The sequence below is a fragment of the Pagrus pagrus genome, assembly GCF_965226575.1.
Source record: "Pagrus pagrus genome assembly, chromosome: 8".
NCBI lineage: Eukaryota > Metazoa > Chordata > Actinopteri > Spariformes > Sparidae > Pagrus > Pagrus pagrus.
The window spans coordinates 23,347,374-23,372,078 of record NC_140192.1 but is presented as its reverse complement, the minus strand read 5'-3'; the positions used below and the strand labels follow the sequence as shown (position 1 = coordinate 23,372,078).

Genomic DNA, 24,705 nt, shown 5'->3' with positions numbered 1-24,705 from the left:
ATTAGCACGTGCAACTTAATTGATTTACAGCTGATGCAAGAAAGCACACACACAAACACGCAGGGTCGTTTATTTTCAAAGTTTGATCAATTAAGCACAAGATGCAAGTTGTAATTAAACCGATTTAAAATGGAAGACCTGTTCATCTGTTGGAACAATACGTAAAAAAAATCAATCGCTCGTAAAAAAAAACCTGCTCATCGGTTGAAAAACTTTTCAGCAAAGGACTGGAACTGAGGCTAAAGTAGAAAACTCATGGGCGGCTGTTTATGGGATCACTTTACACACGAGATACAGCCAGATGACACCTCATCGATCCCCACATCTTTTAAAGATATTACTTTGATTTGTGGCATAGCTGAGGTAATTCTCTCTCCCTCTCCCTCTCTCACGGTCTTTAGTGGCTAGTGAAGCCTGGTCACTGGGGTTCCTCCTCTAAATCAGTGGTCACATTTCAGCTTTGACAACATCCATTAGGTTCGACACACTTTGGCTATTAAAGGAAGAGTGGACGTAAGCTGTTAAAGGCCTATTTAAGCCAGAGTGAGAGTGGGTTTATGTCTCTGTGTGCGAGTGTTGTCGAGGGGTGGGTGGATGGTGGGGGGGGTGGCTCCACCGTATAGAGGGGTGGAGCTTCACACCAGAGTCATTGGAGGGGCACAGGCTCATCTGCATATTGGCACAGAGACGCCCCCCTGGTGACCCCAAACTGCGATGGGATAGGGTGGAGAGGCTGGCGGCGTTCCGGAGGAGTTCACCGCCAGTTCAGGGTGAATGAGAGAGCGCTGCGGCATTGATCGCTTCTGCAGGAGAAAAAAAAAAGAGGACAAAACAGAAGTAAAAACACTAGTGAGGGAGAGACCGATGAGACGGAGAAAATGGAGGAGGAGGAGGTGGAAAAAGATCACAGTGCCTCAAATTGGATATAAATGATAGATTAGAGGTGTGAGAGGGCTGTGTCTTTGTTTTCCAGGGATGGATGTTATGTTGAGCCCTACACAGGTAGCAGAGTCACTGAGAGTGCCGGGTTATTGACTCCCATGATTGCCAGGCCAGTAAATTTGACCCAAGGCACTAACCGCAGTCTGCTTGCTATATAGCCTGCACTACAGTCCCTTATCTCAGAGTGATCGAGAACCCCCTTACATACTCGTACACACAAATTACACACACACATACACAAACAAAACACACCCTCGGCCAAAGACCGTGTGCTTACCCCCGGTCTAACAATCATACACACAAACACACATGCATGCACACCATCTCCATTAATGCGTCCAGGAAGGGGTCAATCTAATAAACATGGGGTCAGTGCAGTGGTCATCAGAGGCCTGTCTAGGGTGAGAGAGCCTTTAAGGTGCTTCCTAATTGTATCCCTGCGGCCTTCAGTCTAGCTTTTTATAGCTGATTGCATGTGCACAGCGGAGAAGGGAGGAAGGAAGGAGAAAGGCGCTGAAGAGAGGAGCAGAGGTATTTTTAATGTACTACTGATTTGACTCACACAAAAGGTTGTGTGAGATGCAACCCTTTTCTGCTGGGACCAGTTGTTTTTATACGACCCTACCCTAACAGATTTCAGATACTGGGGTTATCCTTTTCTTCTTTAATCCTCCCGAGGAAATTGTAGGGAGCCATTTTAATTTTCTTATCTTAAAAACAAATGCAGATCCCAGCAATAACAACAACCAAAAAAAAAAAAACAGTCTTAAGTGTGCAAATCAGGATTCAAATAAGAAAACTCATTACTTTAAGGCTTGTATTCACACATCCCTCTGTCTGTAACACATGTAAATTTTTCTTAGATCTATCTATCAAGGGATGAAACTCTTAATATCATCTCACAGCAAACCTATTCTCCCTCCGGGAAACAAGAGGGCACCTCAATATGGCTTCTCAAGTCCAGTTACAGTTGTGTTGCTAAGCAGCTGAGCTGCTAGCCAGCGGCGGCAGAAACAAGCCATTATCTGTTAGCGCTCTCCCTGAATGGTTAGTGAGCAGGAGCGGAGACGAGTCGGGCAACAGCTGCAGCCGCGATCTGTCCTCATCATCGATGCTCCGCTGCAGAGCTGAGGTGTTCTATAGCAGAAACATAGAAACTGCCATCAGGTTTGCAAGCTATCCAACCAAAAAAGCTGGCCAGTGATACCCTAACCCCTGAGGTGGACAGGAACCTGAGGCGCATGTAGCAGATTTCAAGCCCCAGTGTGACCCCCAACTTGGGAACTTGCTAACCTGGAGGAGGTCAGAGGGAAACCCAGCACTGCTGCCTCCCCCCACCACCACCGGACCACTTGATATGCTCACTAGTTACCTCTCTGCAGCTCCTGTCTTACCTATCCTCAATCAGCCCTTTAGAATGAATGACTACCGCTCCACTGGTTTCGCTTAGTGCGCCCATTGTGCATAACTCTGGTTCTGTTGGAAGGCCTGAGATGGAAAGAGTGCAGCGGAGTGGTGTTGATTATCAGGTATCCGCTTGGATAACATATTACGGCAGTCCCATTGGACTAATAGGTCATAGGCTGTCATGGCTCTCATGCATAAGGCCTTAGGCTTGCATGCAGTGCATTGTGGGAGTGGACAGCCATACAGGACTAAACATCGTTTCTAATGGTGCTAATTTATTTTCACCTTTTGTGTTCCCTCAGTAGCTATACAGGTGCAAGGATATGTTTTTAATAATGCTAGAAAACACATTATACACTTGTTTGCCTGCAGCTTTACAGTACGCAAATAATTTGTGAACCCTGCTCATGCTTATGTTTGTGTCTGTGTCTCTTTTACTTGTAGGCACAGAGAGGCACGAGCTGACCTCCTGGCTGAGTTTCAACTCCATCTTCAGGTTCTTCAGTGAAGTCCTGGAGGTGAAAGAGGACGAGGAGATGGAGGAGACCTCCAACATTGTCACCACGCGCAGCAGCTCCCTCAAAAGCAAACATCAGGATTTGTAGAAGACCAACCAAACTGACTTGGAACAAGAGGAGGGGGAGTGGGGTGGCGAGGGGTCAGAGGGGGCATTGCGGAAAGGGAGGCTAAGGTTCCAGATCCTCTCTGCTGTTTTTTTTTTTTCTTTTCCCTCTGTTAACCTTCCTCCATCTTTCTTTCCACACTCCTCTCCCTGAGTGTCATTTCTCGCTTCCAGCCCTCCCTGGCTCTGCACACATATCCTTGTTGTTGAAAGAGACAAGAGTACAGGGTCACCGTGTATACATCACAATAACGTTTTGCATTACTTCTAGATGAGCGCAACTGTCAAAGCAATATGGGCCTGAGTGTTAGCGCTTCCCGTGGGCTGTGGCCTGGCTGCGGGTACGGGCCACGGCAGCAGAGATTAAGGCTGACAGGCGCTGTGCACAATGCGCTGTGGTGCACCTCTAATTGTCCTGACATCAGCCTGAACTGAGCTAATGCCCCGCCTGCCCTCCAGTCTGCACTGCTCACGCTCTCCCCTCCTCTCCCTCTTCCCCCCCGGTCCTAAAGCCTGAGCTGCTTACCCCGAAATCAGCTCATGCTGTATGGTATCTTCTGCCAAGGCTCGATATTATTTCAACCTAATCAGTTTCCATCTTCTTCCTTTTTTTTTCGTTTAAGCCTTTACTCACCGCAAATGTTTTTATCAAGAGTGAACACACACTCTCAACTGGTGACCATTTGTTTTGTTTTGTTTTAACAAAGGGTGTTGTTTTTATGACTTCTTCATTCTCTAACTCCTCCGCACATGCAGTCGGAATTTTTCTCATTCAGCTTTGTGTAAAATGCGGTTCTAACCCGTGCCATATATTTCTGGGATTGCAGTGCTTATAATAAGAGATATTCTGTTTTTTTTAATTTCTCAACTTTGAGCTAAATTTGAATGCAATGCCTCTCACACACATTTGATTTTTAATATAAGCCAATACTTCTCTGAGCTGTAAGTGTTTAGTTTAGAATACCTCTAAAGCTGTGGAGAGTTCATCTCTCTGTGTTTATTATAAATATACTGTATATCTTTTCTTCCTGTCTTTTCTTTTTTTTTTTTTCAATTTGATATCCTTGAAATTGATGCCTCCGGATGATTGAAGGTGATGAAACAAATAAAACAAACACAACCTGTGCTGAATATGGAAAATTCAGGACACTGAGCAAATTTAAAATTACTTAAAGTCAAGCATCAGAATGGGTTTGAGGGATATCTCATTTTAACAGGAGCCAGAAGTCAGCTCACAACACTCATAAAGCCCCAATATATCGCCTTACACATGTCAGGAAATCCAAGATTTCAATATTATTCTAAGCCTGAATGATATTTCCTAAGATGTTGGAGAAATGTAACACATCTATTCTTTCCCCTCCTCCAGAGTACTACTCTTCTTGTGTACTTAGAAGTGACAAAGTCTGCTCCCTGCTCAGCTGCACATAATCTGACTACGTGACACAAACATGATAAAAAATTTTCCACAAGGCTGGTGTGTTTTATAAACCACTCAAGGCTTAATGGAAGACATTTCTAATGTGTCGTGACATTAGTAAAAACTCAAACCGGATACTAAATCTTATGATACCTTAGACACATTCTCAAATATATACTTTCCTTTCTTTTTTTTCCTTACTTTAAATAGATCCCATTGTTTAACTTTTACACTGTGAAATCCTGCCTCTCCTGCCTACTGCGTGTATGGTTTAAGGCTTTTGTGGATTATCTTCTCCGCTGTAATGAGACAACTGTGGCTGATGGTTGCAGGCCTAATTTCCTTTTAATTTGATTCAGATCTCTTCAGGTTTCAGCAAAGAAGTTGGCTTATTATTTGATTTGATGAGTTTCGTTTCCAGATACCATTGCTCATCTTTCTGCTTTTCAGCCACAATCAGTTCATTTTTCCCTCCATAATTTGTATATTGTTGCCTTAGGAATAAACAAGACTCTGTTCACTGTTTTTTAATAATATCCAGCAAGCCATATGTGAATGGAACTAAAGATGTAAGAGCAGCCTAAATCCAAAGCACAGTCTGCAAATAAAAGGGGACTAATTTTGCCAATTGCTCTTGTTGACATTATTTTTTGCAGATGGTTTATATGTTGTACTGGTTTAAGGAACACGCCTATTTTGTTTTATGGCAGTGTAAGCGTTTGGATTTTATGAAACCGCGGGTGTCCTGCCAGGTCACATATTTTGTTTCTTATATTCAAATGTTTGCCTCACTCTCTTCTGATCCAGTTTTAAACGACTGTCTTTAAAAATGATTTTACAGTCTGCAACACATTAATTCCTGTACTTTTACATGATTGATTTCTTTGGGGTGATTAACCAATAAACCTGTCTGATGCAAAAAAACAACAACTTCTGAATCGTGTTCTTTGAACTGTCTCTTTTTTATTTAATTATGGATGTATACATATTATTTTATTTATTTGCTGTTTATTCCGTCGTGTTTTTCATCTGTAATATTTTCCTGATGCCGGTGCGTAAACGCGCATTTATTTTGGATACGTTTGGATAAAATAAATCGGCCTTGGAAGTCAGGTGCGATCGCAAAAGAGAGACGTGGAGATGTGCCCGACAGTGTGAAGTGGCTGCAGAGGGACGAGAAAAGTCGAGCAAGCGAGTGAAAAACGACCTGAGTCATCATCTCACATGACATCGATGAAATCCAACCGACTAACATTCATTCGCTGCCACACAGCTCGGCCGGTGTTAAGTGGCTTTTGTCGTGTTTTCTAAAAAAGTTCAAACTTACTCTGTTTCAGTAAAAGTTTGACGATTTGAAATTGAAAAAAAAAACGTGTCGCACAGGTCAGGGTCGCGTCACAGAGTGATTATATCGCCAGGAAAGCCGTGTGTCAAAAAGGAAAACAAACTATAAACAGTAATTCCCCTCTTTTTGGTCATTAATTTTGGCAAAGTGAGCCCCCCCTCCAGCTGAGCGAGGTTTTACAGCATCATTTGTTTTCACACGGTGAAACCGATCAGGTCATTAAACGCCCCCTCAATAAATCTTTAGAAATCTTTTCCATTAACCCCTGAACAACAAGTGGAACCAGGCGAGTCCCCCTCACACCGTGTCAGGCCGCTGATTAAAGAGAGGCATTCAATCACACACACACACACGGACACACACACACACATGCGCACGTGAATTAGCCTGTATAGAAGAAGTTCCTCGGGACAGGACTGTCTTCTAACTTCATTTCTGTGAGAGGACAATCTCTTCTTATTCTCGTATTAGCGCGAATTTCTCTGGGTTTTTTAATTAAATAACCCGCCTGCTGTCCAAAGCGGTGATGTAGCGGTGGCCACCGTAAATTATGACCTCCAGTCAGTGATCATCAAAGGCGAGGCGACGCGCACACACGGAAATAAATTAGAAAGTCGCTCAGGAATTATTTTTTCACGCCCTGAGACTCGTTCACTATCTTGGAAAGTCTATTTTGCAGATTATATGGCGACACTGAAAAAGTTGTTTAAAGTAACTTCAGGTGTGTGTCTGCGAGTTCACAGCTCACTCCCGAACTTCTGCGTCAAGAGTTCCCGACTTCCACTTAAATTTGCGCGTCTGTGATCCTCAAAATCTAAATCCCGTTCATCTTTGAACGTTAAGGAGGATCCTCGTGCGTCACTTTGGCACATGGAGCTGCCTCCTAACTTCTACAGACAGCGGTGATCTCTTCATGTCTGAAGAGGAGGAGGTGGGGGGGGCTGATAGAAATGGTTTATCGGCTCTCTCATAGTTCCTAAAGGTTCCGGGGACCCTCTCAGAGGAGGGATCCCCCCGAACCGACCGACGAACAGTCTGATCCGTCTGCCTTCTTTACTCGCTTGAAGTTAGCGCAGCGTGTGAATGTATAATAGGTATGACTGATTTGATTATAGGTTTCACACTCCCGGCTATTGTCGTCAACTCACGGTACAGACAGTTACAGACAGCTCCACACTGAATCATATCTGCGACAGAAAATAACATCAGCCGCGGAGCTTTAGGATGAAATCCTGCCAAATGGGGGGTCCGTGCTGTAATGTTAAGATTGGAGAGGAGCGGGCGGGTGGGTGGGTTTGGGTGGGGTCCTTGACATGAAGAAGTTGGGGAACCCCTGCGCTGCCACAGCCTGATATTTCAATTTTTACTTGAAGAGAGTTGTTGTCACGCTTGCTTGCTCCGGCCCACTCTGATATGCACGCCATCCCTTGCAGAAGATGAACTCTTTCCAAAAGGAGCCAGGCATTAAGCAAAGTTGGAATGTCACCCCTCTCTGACAGCCCCCCTCACACACACACACACACACACACACACACACACACAACACACACTCTCTCTCCTTCTGCACTCCTCCAGCGGATCACTGTCAGATCACTATTTGCATAATTATATGCTCAGCTCAGAGGAGAAAACTAACCCCAAATTTTACGGGTCAACAAACTGCAACAATCAATGTTTTATCGGGTATACTAAGGGAAAAATGTCTTTAACAATCACGCTAGAGGAACTCTCTTTCTCTCCCTCTCGCCCCTTCTCCATCAATTCAATTCAATTACTTTATTGGCATGACTGCTTATCAGAAACAATATTTCCAAAGCAGTTTAAAAAATGTAAATTCACCCCCCCTACACCCACCCTCGCTTCAAAAAAGACCCCTCTCTCTCCGTCTCTCTCTCTCTCTGTCCTTCCCAGTACGTGAGCAAATACTTTTTCATCTATTGACTGGAGGGGGAGAGAGAATGTCTGGCTTAAGCTCGGAGGTGCATTCAAGATTGTATCCCTTCTTCCCCTTCTCCCCATTCTGCCCCTCTTTTCTCCGCCCGGCTCTACACTGTGTTTTTCCTCCGCAGAAGAGCTCTTTAATATAGGGGCCTGTATACCAGAGCGCAGGACTTCGCTGGCCGGTTTCGTTAGACATCATTACATATTCATTGACTTGCAGAGAAACCATTTAATCCAGTGGAAACAACTCCTCTTCAATCGCCCCTCTCGCCGTCTCTATTCTAATAAGGAGTCGCGGGCTGAGACAACACTCGGGGCCGCAGACGTCACATTTGGGAGAGGGAGTGCGTGGCTGGGCTTTTATTCTGCGGGGGCAAGGAGAGGTGAGGCTCGGATGAAAGATGCGAGGTCTGGGCACAGGTGTTGCACCAAGTGGGGGTCCCAGAGCCTGGCCTCTTCTGGATTTGTGAGGAAACATGCAAATCTGTGCTTTAATTTCATCGCGTACGACCAAAAACTGCAGGGAAACAGCCGCTGTGGAGTTGAGGGAAACTTGTGTGATCATATCCTGAGCTTCCTTCTCCACACACACACACACACACACACACACACACACGAAGCTGGCCCGCTATTCTTCTCACCTGTCTTTGGGCTCCTATGAAAAAAGGACTATCATAACCACATGTGTGGAAATATGCAAAGCAAATCGGCTATCCCAGCAAAAATTGCAATTCCCCAGGTTCCTATAAGAGGAGCGAGGCTCGTAGAGAGGTGAAAAATGCCTTCAGAGACCTAAATCACCAGGAAGCACAGCTTGGACCGCGGTCCCTGTAGGAATATAACACGAATATTAGCGGAATATTCTTATTCGTTGGTGTGTTTTCTTTTGCTGTCTAATGCTCCTAAGTAGCCTCTACATCAGCACCGTGGCCCAATGTGTGTGTGGTGCGTGCTTGAGGATCCTGGCATATAATACTCCGATTGTGGGACAGCTGTTGGCAGAGCCGTTTTACGGTGTTCAGTCCATTTGGCTTTAATAGCAGCTTTCAGGCGGACCGCTACTCTATCCCCTCACCGCCCCCTCAATTACACCTCCTCTGATACTCTGCTGGCCTAAAGACTCCTGCAGTAAAAAAAAAAGGAGAAAAAAAACAGCCTCTGAAATGCAATACATTTGAAGAATGGGCTCTGACTTTTAAGATTCGGGGCTATACTCTGATGATTTCAGGGGAAGCAGCGTTAGGCAAAGCAGTGGTGGAGGAGGGAGGGAGGGAGGTATAACGCAGCACGTTGGCCTGGTTTAACAGGCCACCGACGACTTGCTGGGGAGAACTGGTCATTTCGTGTTGATGAATGGCAGTGGAGATGAAGGGGCTCTAGGTAGGCCTGTGATCGGGGCCTTTCTCAGGCTGTAAAATGCGACTGGATATGTGAAAACTTAAGACCAGTGATGTGTGTTATTTAGCACTCTGTAATTTGTCAAATATCAAATATCGTGCTGACAAATGCCAGTTTTAATTAGCCCCGCGTGTGTGTTTGCGTGTGTTCTCCCGTTCGTGTGTCTCTTTCTCAGATGATCACACTTATGAAAAAAAAAAAAAAAAAAAAAGCTATCACTGTGAGGATGCTGTGGTCCTGTCTCTCAGCGTTTCTTTATAATACAGACAGGAAAAGTTGGAGGAAGCGTAAATTCACTGCGCACAGATCTCAGACTCAGCCTTAAATATATTTATTAAATGTGTTCTTTATTTTACAACGAGTTGCATGAAAGGCCTTTTAGAAATTACCATCGATTTAAATAGGAACGGTGTTAAAGTTGTGACAGAGGAGCAGTCGTTTATCATCAATAATAAAATGCACAGTAACTTCTTTGAGGAGTATCTGAGTTGATATTTTCTATTTCTATATATAATGACACCAAACTGTGACACAAAACTCAAATATTATAATAAAATATAGATTATGAAATTTATAAAAGACAGTGTCTGCCCTTTTTAAAAATCTAAAAGTGCTGTATAAAACTATTTCTGCACCTGAACAGGAAACCAACTAAATTAATTTCATTCAAACGAAAATAAATGTAACACTTTAAATTATTTTATCCTGGATTATCTGTTCTCGTCAAGTTACATTTAAATGGGCAGGCTATAATTAACAAAACATCAATTATACAATAAAAATATAAATGGAATAAGGAAGTGATTCTAGGGGAGACTGTGCATAATATAATCTTAACGAAAATATAATATATGTGCAGTTAAGGAATTTTATTTGCAGTTTTCTCAAAGTTTCCTGAGAGTTTCTCTGAAAAAAGCAAAGTGGAGTTTCCATCGGAGAGTGGCTCATTGTCTGTTTTGAATAGAAAAAAACGAGATCAATCCTCCTTCTAAACGTTTTTATTAGTCCTAACAACAACTCCACAAGTTTACTGTCATCCACCAGCAAATATTAAGTGCACACTCTTATTTTAAGTGGCCAAAATAAATCGAAGGAGGTCGACTGTATATGAAACAATAATTTCTCGCACTTAAAGCAACGAAATAATAAGGTATTTTCCAGAAATCCTTCAAGTCTAATCCTGCCCGAATCGATATGGCATCGGAGCTGGTGGGATATCGATTAGCTGGCGGTGAGAGAAAAGGCCTTGAATTACACTGCAAAACAATGAAGCCCTTTAACGAATCATCAGGCACGTTTTTTCCTCTCTCTCTTAACATATTTTCCTTTCTTAAAAACACACAAAGTCGAGTGTTAAACGAGTCAATATTTCTAGATCCATTTTCAAAAGATGTGTATTATTTTTATTAGCGTAAAATAAGACTTCCAACAACACCAGGATTCAGATTTCTTTAAAAAGTTGCCTTGGAGTGAAATTATCTCGACTTGAAGATTTATTTTACTCCCTCAGAAAAACAAACAAGACAAAAAGAGTTGAACAGAGACTGAGAGCTGCGTTAAAACAGCTGTTTTGCAGTGTAACCACACCACAGCCCCACAGTCTTACTCTCTTTTGGGTTTAAAATCTCTTGGAAAAAAATAAAAATAAATAAAAAATAAAAAAAACCGAGCGCAACGCGATATTAAATCACACATTATAGATGAGTTTCATCATGTGGACGCAGCCCTCCGAGGATAAACACGGCAGTGCGTGAGATCCAAGTTATTATTACTGAGGGAGCGGCCTTCCACTGGCAGCACCCTGCATCCTCATTACATCCACCCCAAAAAGAGATGAAGGTCTAAATGAAGTTATTGCCATCCAATGAACTCAAATTAGCCGGGCCACACCATGACAGACAGCTCGGGTGGAGGGAGCGCGCAGGAGGAGGAGGGTGGGGGGAGCGCGCTCGGAGGAATATAGGTGCTGGGATTGGCAGGTGTGCGTTTTGATGTGCATTTCATGGTTTGCGAGGCCCCTTAAGTGAAGTTGGCTTCATTTTGAATCTCCGTGGTTAAGCGAGTTAATATACTTGTGTTATTAAAGGGCCTGCAGTCACCTTGCAGCCTGCTCCATGATGCCTAACCCCTCCCCTCACATCCCGACGGCTCACACTTTGTTCCCATCTATTTCATTTCTTTATCAGCCATTCAAATATAACGTTTCCCTCTCTCACGCACACACTCTCTCTCTCTCGGCCGTCCACAATCTCTCCATCCGGTTGAATGGCTTTCTTTCTTGTCGCTAAGGTCCTCATTGTGTTAGCTACCTGAGTCAGCAGGGAGGATGAAAAGAGGAGAGTTTGACGGAGGAAGGACGGGGAGGAAGGGGTAGTTTGACATGCAAGGGAGGGAGACAGAGGCGATGATAGGCGAGCGGGGCCCTGTGAGGAGCTGAGTGAATTTACCTGCTCCTCCGGTGGCGAGCTGTGCGTGTGTGTGTGTGTGTGATGGTGTGTGTGTGTGAAGTTAACACAGCGGCCAACTCGACTTTATTGCTGTTTATCCCTGCAGCAAAAGCTGTCAGGCGCTGACAGATTGGCAGCATCTCTAATCAGTGCCCTCTTCCCTTCTCTCCGAGATCCCCCCTCAACTCATTCACTTCGGATCTGTCACCAATGGATCCTCACTAATGCCATTTATTCTTTAGGTGACAGATATAATGCACATATAGACAAAGTGCAACTTTTCGTTTCCACTATTCGAACAATGCGGAGATAATTATTAGGTTGCACCGTCTGCGAGGAGCGTTGGAGCATTTAGATGTCTGGATTTTAAATAAAAAAATAAAGAAAGGGAGTTGGATTAAATTGGAACACATTTTTGAAGTGTTTAAGTAGTAAACTTAAATAAAACATCGATTGCAGCAAAAGCAGAGGTGCTGTTTTTCTCTGGAAGCAGCTAATTCCGTCTGATTATGCTTAGAAAATCAAACGTATGCAACTAAAACTCAAATATTGTCCACGTCATGCAGAATCTGCAACAAAGTAAACGCAGCAAAAGAAAATAAGATCATAATGACTTCCTGTTTGATCTGAAAAAATACAAATAAAAGTATTTTTCTGCATTTTCTGGATGATAAAACATGATTTTCTTTGATCTCGTCGAGATGAAAATGCGCACTGCTACTGACCGAGCAACCTTTTGTCCACATCTATATTTAATAGCAATATTTATAGCTTTATTATAACACTGGATAAATTATCCTAAAAACGTGTCTCACCTAAACTTCCCACCTTCCATAAGTGCATGTGCACAGATTTTTATTATAAACCGAGATTTCTGTGCGTGCGTGAGTCGCAGTGTAGTGGGTCTTGATATTCCGCACACACAGACTGTCAAATAAATCGGCCAGCATAAGAACTTCAAGTGCTGGGGAAGGAAAAAAAAAAAAAATCTTTATAAAAGCACGACATCCAACCTGAGCTGTCCGAGTCTCGTGCAGGGCCCGCAGAATAACAGTGGACCTAAAGCTATATTTCACTTAGAGCCTTCAATGGGATTGGTGCTTATCTCGCCAGCACAGCGCTGCTGACCTGTAGGCTGCCGCATCAGAGGTGTGTGTTTGTGTTGAGGTGTTGACCTGTCAGGGGGGACTTGTTAGGACTTTAACTCCGACTGCTGGCGGTCTCCAGACATCCGGGGGTGGCATCGATTTGAAACTTGTCCTGTCTAATTTGATGATAACATCCAGCCTGCCCCGCCGCAGCACCATGGACAGCGCACTGTCTTGACCTTGCCTTGCTATCAAATTACCCCCGTCTGGGCCACGGTGGGAGCCCAGCACCAAGTTTACTATAGGCTGAGAGGGAGAGGGAGAGGGAGGGAGAGAGGGACAGAGAGAGAGAGAGAGAGAGAGAGAGAGAGAGAGAGAGAGAGAGAGAGAGAGAGAGAGGGGGACAGATAGAGAGAGAGAGAGAGAGGGAGAGAGATTTGCTTCTTTCACCAAAGACAAATCTTGTGTGAAGCCAGTGCTTACACTCTGTAATGCTGTGGTAAATCAAGAAGAGGTTGGCGGTTTGCATTGGCTGTCGCGCCAACCGCCTATGTAAATGATACTTAGTTACATTTACACAAAGACTTTATTTGATGGGGTTTTCTTTTTTATGCATGTCTGTGTGTCTCCATTCAGTTTGATACCACACAGTCAACTTTAACTCTGTGACTGGATTTCAAACTGACCGTGTTATAGCCAATATAAGAATGGATTGCCACCTGTCCTAAAATAAAGATTCTCCAGTTGTGGAGCGAGTACTGTGATCCTTTACTTATACTGCAATGTAGAAATACTCCAGAAGTAAGAGTCCTGCTGGAGTACAGTTAGTAAGCCTGACTGATGTATCAGGTGGCCAATTTTCTCTGCCAATATTGGCTGTTCACATTTATCAGAGATATATCTGTATTGGTTTATATGTTGTCTGATATAATAATCTTTTTATTATTTATTATAATAGAGAAAAAGATGCCTTATTTATAATTAAACTCCCAGAAGTTTACCGTTGCAACGCACTGATGTCATTCTGGACGATAAAGTGAATTCAAAGTGGAAGTTAACCTGCCTCCCTTACATATCTAAGTGTTTGATAACTACATTTGAAAGATCCAAGAAATGTGTTTATACATGCCGATATATTGATATTGTATTTTCTTTTACTCCCTAATATCGGTATCAGTATCGGCCCTAAAAAATGAATATCTGTCGGGCTCTGATTGTTGGTAAAATGTAATGAAAGTACCAAAGTAAAAGTACTAATTCAGAAAAATGTCCCCTGTCAGTGACAGTGTTATATATTATATTTCTGCTTTTTATGCATTACTGTGTAAGAAGCATTTCACTGTTGTAACTGGCTGAGGTGGAGCTCCCTTTAACCACTTTGGGTAGTTTAATCTTTATTTTATAAGCTAAACTTTTCCTTTTGTTTTCTGTGTATCTTAATCTGCTCAGCAACTTAAATTGTCAAATAAAAGCTGGTAGCAAAAAGTGCAAACACCCCCCTCACTTACATTCCTCCACCGCCGTTTTCTAGCGAGCATATTGCAAATGCAAGTTTGTAAAGTATGTTTAAAGAACGTCCAGAACATGTTTTGCAGGTTAAATGTGGGAAATGTAACATTTGCGAAGCAGATTGAGAGATTTCATCCACTTTAACAAGTCATCTCTCGATCACAGGAGCTGCAGAGGAAGCAACAGTTCTTCATGCACCAGCCAGGCTTGAAGTCAGACCCAAACAGAACACGTACAGTATGGGGACGTCTGCTGAATACACGTGCGCATCAGTGCATGTAAATAGATGCGAAGCAAACAGAGAAAACAAGCAATTTATATTTCGCAAATCGTCTCAGAGTAGTTACACCCTATCAGCTGGTGCACATACTGTGGTAACAAGTTGATTTGGGAACCAGAATGTCTAAAGTTTGAGAGAGAGCCCAAGGCAGTGACGGGAGGAGGATTTAGTGGTGGAGAAAGAGAGGGAGAGGGGCTGTTTGATGGAGCTCCACAGCTTTGAGACAGCTTGTTAATTAAAACCCCAAGAGATGAGGCTCTGCAGCCACCGTCCATATCAGAGCACTGCTAACTATACTGACAGCAAGTTACTTAACAAGCGAGCGCCTCAATCCTATACCGGTTTTTTTTTTTTTTTATCACAGGCGAGCAGTGAGATATTTTAATTCGTTAAAATCCCACTGTGGCGGTGAAATATCTTGTTTTCTACTTAAGAAATTATGACAAACCTTCGTATTCTCTGTCATGCCAGGGATGGAGCCCAAATGGCTGCTTATGCTCCAAAATCCACACATCAGCTTAAATGTGGCAAATTCGATTAAGGGAGGAAAGAAAGACATGTCAAAAAATGAGTGAATTAGTCTAGACATAGGTTGGCTGGTATTAAAATCTTAGCTTTATATTCAGACATTGGAATTATTTCCAAAAAAATCAAAGTAGCTTGAGATTTGAGAGAGGCAGATAGGGGCCCTGCGCGCGGGACACAAAGAAGGCGACATCAAGTCAAAACAAAAGAAGATACTGTGTGCGTGTTTCCTTTTTATTATTATTTTTTTTTTTTTGGTGAATGCGTTTTCTGATCAATTTCAATCGAGGTCATCACGCGCTTTGTCCCCATGCATTATTCCACCTTAATTGAACCCGCAACCCGCCCTTTGCCTGCGGGATCTCTGAGCAATTTCAATTCTATATGCATGCGTGAGATGATGGCTTGTTAAGTCGAGGAAAACAAATACCAAGAGAGCCTTACTCAAACACTCAAAATGTATGACGGGCCCATGCCCATTGTTCAAAAAATAATTGAAATGCTGCTTCCCTCTCTCCCCTCGCTTGCTAATAACGTGTTAGCCAAGTGTAGGCCAACTCATGTAAATAGCAGCGAGAGGAGACGTGGCTTTGGAGGGGGAGTGAGGTGAAGCCTGGCTGGGTTTGTGTCTTCTGAGGGGGGGGGGGCTGCAGGTGGAGAAGCCCCCGTATACAGTACAAGCGGACCTGCTGTGTTGCACCACCCAGGATCCAACGGGGGGAGGAAGTGTGTGTGTTGCAGGGGGGTGTCTACACCAAATGATAATACAGCTCAATCAACAATGAGACCTTTGGCTGGATTGTTCTGGGAAACTCGAAGATTCTCATCCCGCAACTTCTGTCTCCAGAAGTTTGTCCCCTCTCCTCTTCCTCTTCCTCTCCTCATCCCGAGCCACTCAGCTAATGAAATAAAACGCATCATTCTCTTGTTATCATGAGGATCAGCTATAAATAGACCCTTTACAGAATGAATGAGCCGCCATACTCTGAAAATAATCAGGTTTTAATCCTCTTCTTATATTTTAATTGGATATAGTGGAGTTTGTATTTTAGATGTCTTCACATGAGGGAAAGATGAAGCCACAGTGAGGGAAAAAAAGCCAAAACCAACATTCACAGCCCACATGGGCTGCACTTGCACTGTTTATCTTCCACCACATAAGAGGAAGTCTTTTTTCTCTCTCTGGATCGGTCCAGTGATCTATTGGCAAATTAAAAGATGGTGAAAATACACGACTTCCAGTTGGCGATCACCACGAGGCGCTGTGGATAAAAACGTTACAGTGTTCATAAAGAGATGCATCCTTGCACTTTTATTTGACGTCCTTAAATAATTTACAGACTGATATTTTATTTCAGTTTACATCATAAAGATTTTTTTGTCAAAGGTGAGCAAACTCGATTTTCAAAATAAAACCTTTCACTGCAGCAGTGCCTCTTCTCCAAATGCGTGTAACGTGCGTGTTTCTTTGTCACTGGCTGCCGTATTAAGGCCCCTGCACCTGATCTGTTTGTGGCTGGTCTGGGGCCACGGCGCTTTTTTAAGACAGCTGTAAAAGGCTCTCCAAGTCTCCAACACATTCATCAACGTCAGACACCGACAAGCCGCTATTTAGTGAAAGTGTAACTGCAGCAGTATATCTCAGAGCAGAGTGGGCCACTCAGCAAACAATACAATGGACTTTTTTCCTCCTCGGTTGCAACCAATCTGAAACAGATTATAAAGTCGGGCAGATGGCTGTTAAAAATGGTGAAAAAATGCAAAATTACACAAACTTTTATTTTCGATAATTTTTTTTTGGAATAATCCAACGCGAGTGGTGCGTTTTGTTTGTCAGCAGTGAACCTGCAGCAGCCTCCTCCCTGACAGCATGTGTCAGTATTAATCAAAAACATTTGAGAATCCAAAATGTATCTAAATATTTCTGCTGTGTTTTGTGCTCCAACTTAATTCTCTGCTGCGTCGTCAAATTAACTGTGCTTGTCTTTACTCAAATTAAGGAGACGTTATTTATTTGAAATGGATAATTAACGCCCTTTTATTCCTTTCAACACAATTTAGATTGAAATGAGTGTATATGTTGCACTGCTTAAACAAACAATTAATTATCTAAAGCTCAAATATTGCGCGATAGTCTGTGTTACTATCAGTTTACATTAAAATTAAACGCTTTACTGATCGCTGGTTTTAATCGATGTGATTCCACAGCTTAACAAAACAAACACAAATGTCAGTCGACATAGGATAATGCAATTATAAAACTCCCCCACTATTCACAGCGGTGCGGTTGCATTAGAGTCGTTCGCAGCTGCTGAAAATTCCTGCTTTTAAAAAATGGCTTTGGGAAAGCTGCTCTGCGCTGTGCTGTGCGGTGCTGTGCGGTGGACTGTGGGCTGAGAGCGGAGAGCTGAGGAGAGAGAGAGAGAGGGTATGAGGCGGTTCTTGTGTCAGAGGGTCCCACAACGCAGAGCGCCATCTAGCAAACAAAGGTAGCAACAATAATAGCGCGGAGGGTCTGAGACCGAGAGGCTGTCTTTACGCACACGGCACACAGGGGCGCAGAGGGACGCCACAACAAAGCGCCGCGGTTTAGCGCTCTCAAACACTAAAAACTTTGTGTATCATGCGTGCCATGGCGCGGTCCCAGCTCCGCCGTGCCCGCTCTGCGAGCTCACCGTTTGTACAAGATTAACACGGGATTCCAGCTCGCAATCGATGTATTACCGCTAGTGTTACGTCTCCTCCTGCCTTTTTTTTTTTTAAATGCTTTTTTCAAAATTTTTCCACCGGATCAAATTTTAATGAGCATCCGAGCAGGGTCAACACGGCAGACCAGCTGATCAGTGGTCGAGCTGGAAAAGCGGGGGAACTTTTTAATGTCAGCGTGGGGGAGGAAGGGGAAGGGCGGCAGGTGACTCCCCCACTTGACGAAATCAATCGATACTATCACTTTCAAGCGAGCTCCATCACAGCGTTTTACTGGGGATGTATGTGTACGTGTAGCACAAGCAAACAATACATCTTCTGTCGACTCATACCTGATTGCACTCATTTTATACGTATATCTATATACTGTACATGACGCTCCGCCGCTGCTGAGAGGTGTTAAGAGCTGGGGTCTGACTAAATAAAAGGAAGGAGAAAGAAGTGTGTGTAAAATGGTCAGTAATATGCCTCCAACACTCTCATCTTCGCCCACTCCCAGCAATCTTCCCCTACTCATCCTCCCCGCAGCCATTATTTCATATACAAAGACACAACTAAAGTCGTCTTCCCCCCTCTAACATCATCGCTGGTAATGATGGTGCAATAACAGCAATAGCAGTTATAGGCGCATACAGTGTAAGCAGTAATAATGATGAGTAATAATGATAGCAGTGGTAAAAGCTGGATCGCGCGTGTGAGGGGCACGAGCACTATTAGTGCAGCAATCAATGGAGAGCTATATATCTCCAATGATCGAGCTGCTCCGTGCTGCGTTCAAGCGACGGATTCCTCTTGTTATTGTTGATTTTTAGTCCAGCGAACAAGTGTTTTTAATCTTACACATCACCTGGAAAGCTGGGGTAATTAATTTAATTAGTGCACCTACCCAAGCCGAATGAGCAAACGCACGCAATATTTTGTGTGTGTGTGTTTTACGTTTTGGGGAAATAACATAAATCTACAATTTCCACACGTCACTTAAGCACGACTTTGACGCGTAATAATACTAAAGACAGCATGTGAGTGATTAGTCGTGCTTGTGCAGTGATATATGAACCGAGGTGTCAGGGGCAAAAATTCTCATATTCGTTATCTTGTCATTCGCCCCTCGACAACCAGCAATTTGTGACAATTTTCGCTCGGTTAAAGGCGTCCAATAATCCCCTTCCCCCCCACAGCCTGCTGCAGACTGAAAATAAAGTTTACACTGCATGGGCACACCTATAACTAGGCCACTAATATAGTTTTAGAAATAATTATAATGGAATTGTGGCTCCTTCCTCTGCAATGCACCTCACCTAATTTTATTATATACACATAATGATGAAGTGATAAATGTGAAATGTGTGTGTGTGTGTGTGTGTGTGTGTGTGTGTGTGTGTGTGTGTGTGTGTGTGTGTGTGTGTGTGGACGCGCACGGCGGATGGTGGCTGTGCCCTCGCAGTAAATTGGGGTATATGCGCGGCAGGAGAGTGCATTAATTGATTTATTAATTAATGTGAAAATACATCTGCAGTTTTTTTTTCTCTCTATGTGATGTTGTTGACATGATCTGCTGCTCTGTGGTGAGGAGACTGTGATCAGCATGGGTGATTTATTACATTAAAAAACTAAGGTTAATGTACATTTAGATAGTCCTGAAATATAAGATAAAAAGTATATAGATTTTAAAAAACATCTTCTATCAACACTGCATGTCCTCCCCTGTGTCAGTCAGCTGCAGTATATAGCATACTGGCCATTATAATCATACTTTTCCCCTTTTTTCTTTATTTTTCCCCTCAGAGGTAAATCCTTGATATTCTCCACTATTACCAAAATTGTCCTGTAAAGCCGAGTAATCAGAAAATTATAGGCTTGCTCCATGGCAAAGCCTCATTTTGGTGCTATAAAAATCTCCTCAGCATTATGGTTCTGTACACAATCCCGCGAGATTACATGAAATGCTCCCACATCAGCAGCATTAAAGGAACTTCCTGACAACCACACTGGCCTTCCTCTTTGAATTGATCCATTATTTTATTTGCACAAATCAGAGGCAGCTAGCACTATAGGAGGACCTTGAAAAGCCCTTCTTTTGTGCACCTAAACCTCCTCTGATCCACATGTTTTATTCCTGCTGCATGTTCTGCAGGCCATGCCATAGTACTGACACCCCACCTTCCGCCTGCGTGGAAAGGAAAGAGTGAAGATGTGACGGGGCGTATTTGAAGTATGACGAGCTTTGTGGTCCACTCCTTTTCATTCCCTTGCCTCAAATATACGCCCGCTTTCAAATAAGCCTCTTTGGCAATCCCATGCCGACCCCCCCAACACACACACCCCCTGCCACCTTGACATGAATGGGCGACTGACCTTTAGGGCCGTGTCCACTCTGCGGTCCAGTTTTATCCAAATAAGCCTTCTTCCCCCACCCTGCCTCATACGGTGCCAGCAATTCTTTACTGATATCATCAGCGGATGCAAATGAATTTGGACGGTGTTGGGGGGGGTGCGGGAGCGGAGGGGGTGGTGTTTGTGGTGTAGTCATGGACAAAATACCACACTGGCTGCAGAATGCTGCATGTGGAGAGATGGGAATATTGAATACCCCGCCACCAGAAGCCTCCCCGAATTCAATATTGCAGAAAAAAAAATACACACTCCTATTTCAGAAATATTGGCTGTGAAATACCACCGAGCAAAAGAAAGAAAGAAAAAAATCGTCATTCAAATGAGATGCGTTTATTTCTGCATGGCCTTTGAAGAGAGGAGAGGGGTCGTGTCACTCAAAAGAAGGAAAGGGCCACTCCGTTATAACCCCCCCTCCTTTTTGCTCTCCCTCTCTCACACCCTTCCCTTCCCCTCTTCTTCTCTCGCTCCGACCGACCCCCACTCACTCTTCCCCCACTCACACGCGCGCACGCACGCACATTTTCACTATAGCACGCTGGCTTTGGGGGCGACACAGAGCCTAGATTAGAGCTTTGCTCCTTTAACAAGGGAGAGGAGGCACTTCTATAATCACAGCGGCGGTATGTGGGGCCACAAAGAGTTTGCAACCACAGGGCGACTGGTCTTCTGTAGAGTGGTCCAAGCCGTGGGCAAGCCAGAGAAATGCTCTATCCAACGTATTACTAGGATCAAAACACAGTGGTGATAGTGCGTGAAGAGGTTATTAACCCACAGAGCACAGCAAAAAGGACCACTTCTGAATCTCCACAAAGCATAGCCCTGGCACCGCCTGACTTAAGACAATTCACCACGTTAACATGACCAGAGCGCAGCGAGGATGATCAAGTAATTATTTAGTATGTGGGGAGAGAGCGATGCATCCCTTGTTGACGATTTAAGAGTGTGTTCCTGCACGACTACTGGCACCTTCTCCCCCCCACAACCCCTCCCTCAAGCACGGCAGTGTAACATGGACATACAAATATGATGGATGGTGCTGAGTAAGATGGAAAAAAAGACATGTATTTATCAACATGTCCTCTGAGGTGGGAGAGAGAGAGAGAGAGAGAGAGAGAGCACCAACCACGGAGACTAAAGGGAGTCAATGGGAAACCTTACCACTGTAAGGAGCGGTTCCCCGCGTGGCATAGATGAAAAATACCCTTCAATGCATCGTTTCAGTCAATCATAATAGACCTACAGCAGCCTCTGTGAGCAATCCAGGTAAACACAGAGCAGCAACATGAGCTGCACCTTGGACAGCAAAACAACCCATAACACAACTGACGACACACAGAGACAGACAGACAGATAGATGGATGGATAGATACATATGCTTTGTAGCCCACAGATAAATATTCAGACAAACAGATGTAAACTAATCCCATTTGATTTTTTTTGCCTCCTGTAATTCCACATAACAACTTTATGTGTAGCTGCACAAATGCACCCAGAAAAACCAAAAAGCAGAATGATTCCACCGCACACACACACACACACACACACACACACACACACGCACACAGAGGCTTTTATCTCGCCATAGTAAAGCTGCTATAGTAATGAAACTATAAACGGAATTAGTCTATAGTCACATTCACACGTGTTTAGTGGAGAGGTTGGATACCTGCTTGCCAATCTTTTGTCAGTGGATAATATGGCAGAGGACTACAGAGGCTATAGGCTCAGTGGATTATATCTTTACAAGCATTATTCTGCCTGAGTGACTGGCTGGAAAAAAAAACGCACAGGCTACAACAAAGATTGGTCAGGCATGAATGCGGCCTGTGTGTTTTGTCTCCATAACATATTAATCCATCAAACCATGAAGTGGAGCTCTATACTTTAATGAGATTCTTTTTTTTTCTTCTTTTTTTTAAGATTTTTTCAACTAAACTTCAGAGGAGTTTTTTTTTTATTTTTTAAACTTCACGTGCAAATAAAGCAGAGATCACTAATGGTCAAAACTTTTCTTTTTCTCTCACCCTATATATCTTTTTATTTTTTTTTGCATATAATGCAGCTAAAATGGGTCACCAATAAATTCGGTCCCAGCGTTGATGTAATTGCAACAAAATGCTGCTGAGTAAAAAAATGAGGAGCTCGCTGACTGCGGTGGCACAGTCACACACCATCTGGAGTGTATTAGAAAGAGAAGCCGTAAATATTGCTGAAAAGCCCAGGCGTTATCAGGTATGTAAGCCCGGGCCTTGCTGCTTGGCCTCCCATATGTTGACATAATCAGACTGTTGGGATGTCTATTAAAACGTATCTGAAATTAATAAAGAACACAGTGATTAAATTCAGTTTGTGTGTGTGTGCGGATCTCCCACTGTCTCCCAGCGTTGGTTGTGTTTACATTTTTTCAGAGGGTGGATTATTATGGGATGGAAATGCTGCAGGGCTCGTGGGATGTTATCGCAGCGTTGAGGCTCGCTGTTGTGTTTGGACCAGGAGCAACAGGTTGACCGGCTCCAGCTCCAACTTTACGCAGAGATCTCACGAATTTACCAGCTAATTATTAAAGGCGCGCTGTCATTAATGGGTCGCTTTGTCTTTCCGGCATCATGTTGGGCGTTGGGAAACATCCACACATCCTCTCAAACTTGACAGAATGAATTAGGAGTTCCTCTTGAGCTGCAAACGCTCTGTTACATCCGACTCACGCTTTTCCCCTTTAAAAAACCAAAGCATTTCCTCTCCAACCATCCGGGTCTCCTTTTTCCCCGCTGGTGTGATCCATCCCCAAATACATTTCTATACGTGCGTGCGCACAACACGCGCGCGCAACCCCTTCATGTGAACGTATACTGTACATGCATAACACACCAGTGAGAAAGCTTGCACTTTGGAGTTCAGTGCCACGTGCTCATTAATTTCTTGGTGATGACAAGCGCGCACACACATGCACATATACAGACACACAAACACAGACACACGTCCATCCTCTTTCACTTTTCACGTATATATCCCTCCTCCCCCTTTTCTCTCACACTTCTCTCTCTCTCTCTCTCTCTCTTTCTCACTCACTCCCCCTGGCTTCATCCGTTTCACTTCGAGGAACACACAAGAACACTGTGCAAAACACACGCACACACACACACACACACAGAGAAAGAGAGAGAGAAGAGAAGGAGAGACAGAGTGAGAGAGCGTCAAAATGAGCCTTACTTTTTTTTTTTCTTTTCCTGCCGTGAATCTTCATCCATCCGTCGTTGACAGAGCTTGACTTGATCCAGCCACTTCTTCCCCTCAGTGCTTAAAAAAACTCTGTAGTAGTGCGGTGCGCTTTAATTAATATATTTCTGGGCTGTGTCCCGAACCCAGAAGCTTTAGAGAGGGAAGAGGAGTGCAGATTGAGACATATTGAGCCCGCTTTAAAAGGATCATTTCATCATGTGGGAGGTTGGGACACACAAAGTTTGGACCCGTGACTGGCATTCCGGAGAGACATGCATATTTTAAAACAACAAAGCAAGACAGAGACCGGGGGCCCCGGGGTGGGAGGGGAGAAAACTTGGAAAGAAGTTACTATCAGATGAACAGCTGTCATTGTTGGGAAAGACTTGAACGCATATTAAGATATAGTCATCTGAGAAAGGGAGCTTGTCCGAGTAATGTCATTGGAAATATCTGTATCACTCATTCAAATCTTTAAAGTTTTTCATTTATTCATTCAGACATATTCAACTTTTTTAGAAGTGCTTAAATTGTAAATTATTTATATGTTTGTTTCAAAACTCGAGGAACTTTTTGAGAAAATGTTTTCTTGCGCTTTCAAGTCCGTGTGTTCATTTTATCCCACGTGTTGAAGTCGTACGTGTCAGTTTGAATAGAAAACAAGTGGTTTTAAAAGTAAAACAAAACAAAAAAACTTTCTGCAGTCGTGACACTAAATGGGACAAAGCGTCCAAAGCTAAGTGGCAAAATACTAACCTACTATTAAATAAAATGAATTAATGATCATTTACCTCCTCATACAGGCTGGAGGGTTTTTTTTTATCCTCAAACATCTAAATAAAAGCAGTTAAGGTTGCAATTTAAAACGTCTCCCACGTCTATTTTGTCAAGTCACACACAATTGTATCTCTCCCAAGTAAAGCCAGTGTGCTTAGCGCTGTCACTTCTGCACAGCTTTTACAACATCACTCCCCCTCTTTCTCTCTTTCTTTCTTTCTCTTTCTTTCTTTTTTCTTTTTTTTTTCTTTCTTTCTCTGCTTTACTGGACGTTTTTTCTCTCTCGTGCACGGGCTCCTTTCGTGCAAAAAAAAAAAAAAAAAAGAGCGGAGAAGGCATAAATAAAAATGTGTTGGCTGTGACGAGAGATCTGTCCGCTGGAAATGAAGGGCCAGGGGGAAGAAGACAAAGGGGGGAAAATGCATGCAGTGGTGTAGAGCTGGATATCTCTGTTAGTTGTCAGCGTTTAGTCCATGGCTGTGGAATGCTAATGAGTGAGGTCTCTCTCCCTTTTTTTCTCCCTCTCTTTCTCAATCCCCCCTCCTCCTGTCCACCCACCTCCCTCCCCCCCTTTCTCCCCCTCCCTCTCTCTCTCTCTCTGTCTCTCTCTCTCTCTCTCAGGGAGAAAAAGCGGATCGATAGCTGACCCGATGGTTTTGGCCAATGCTTTATTTATCTGGCCAGG

The 24,705-nt window shown here is 43.5% G+C and overlaps 1 protein-coding gene and 1 long non-coding RNA gene across 2 annotated transcripts in view; one reads left to right on the top strand and one right to left on the bottom strand.

Moving 5' to 3' along the window:
- The window catches only part of arb2a (ARB2 cotranscriptional regulator A), a 149,837-nt gene extending 144,516 nt beyond the window's left edge, over positions 1–5,321 (top strand). The window contains exon 11 of the mRNA XM_084360029.1: positions 2,794–5,321. Within this exon, the coding sequence (XP_084216155.1) occupies positions 2,794–2,954 (161 nt within the window). The 3' untranslated portion in view covers positions 2,955–5,321. The remainder of the gene's footprint in view (positions 1–2,793) is intronic.
- Positions 55–23,439, bottom strand: LOC311261421. Its single transcript, XR_014623149.1, has 2 exons — positions 23,235–23,439; positions 55–803 (listed from the first exon to the last, which is right to left on the bottom strand). It is a non-coding gene; the product is annotated as an uncharacterized lncRNA (long non-coding RNA).
- Positions 23,440–24,705: the final 1,266 nt, after the last annotated feature.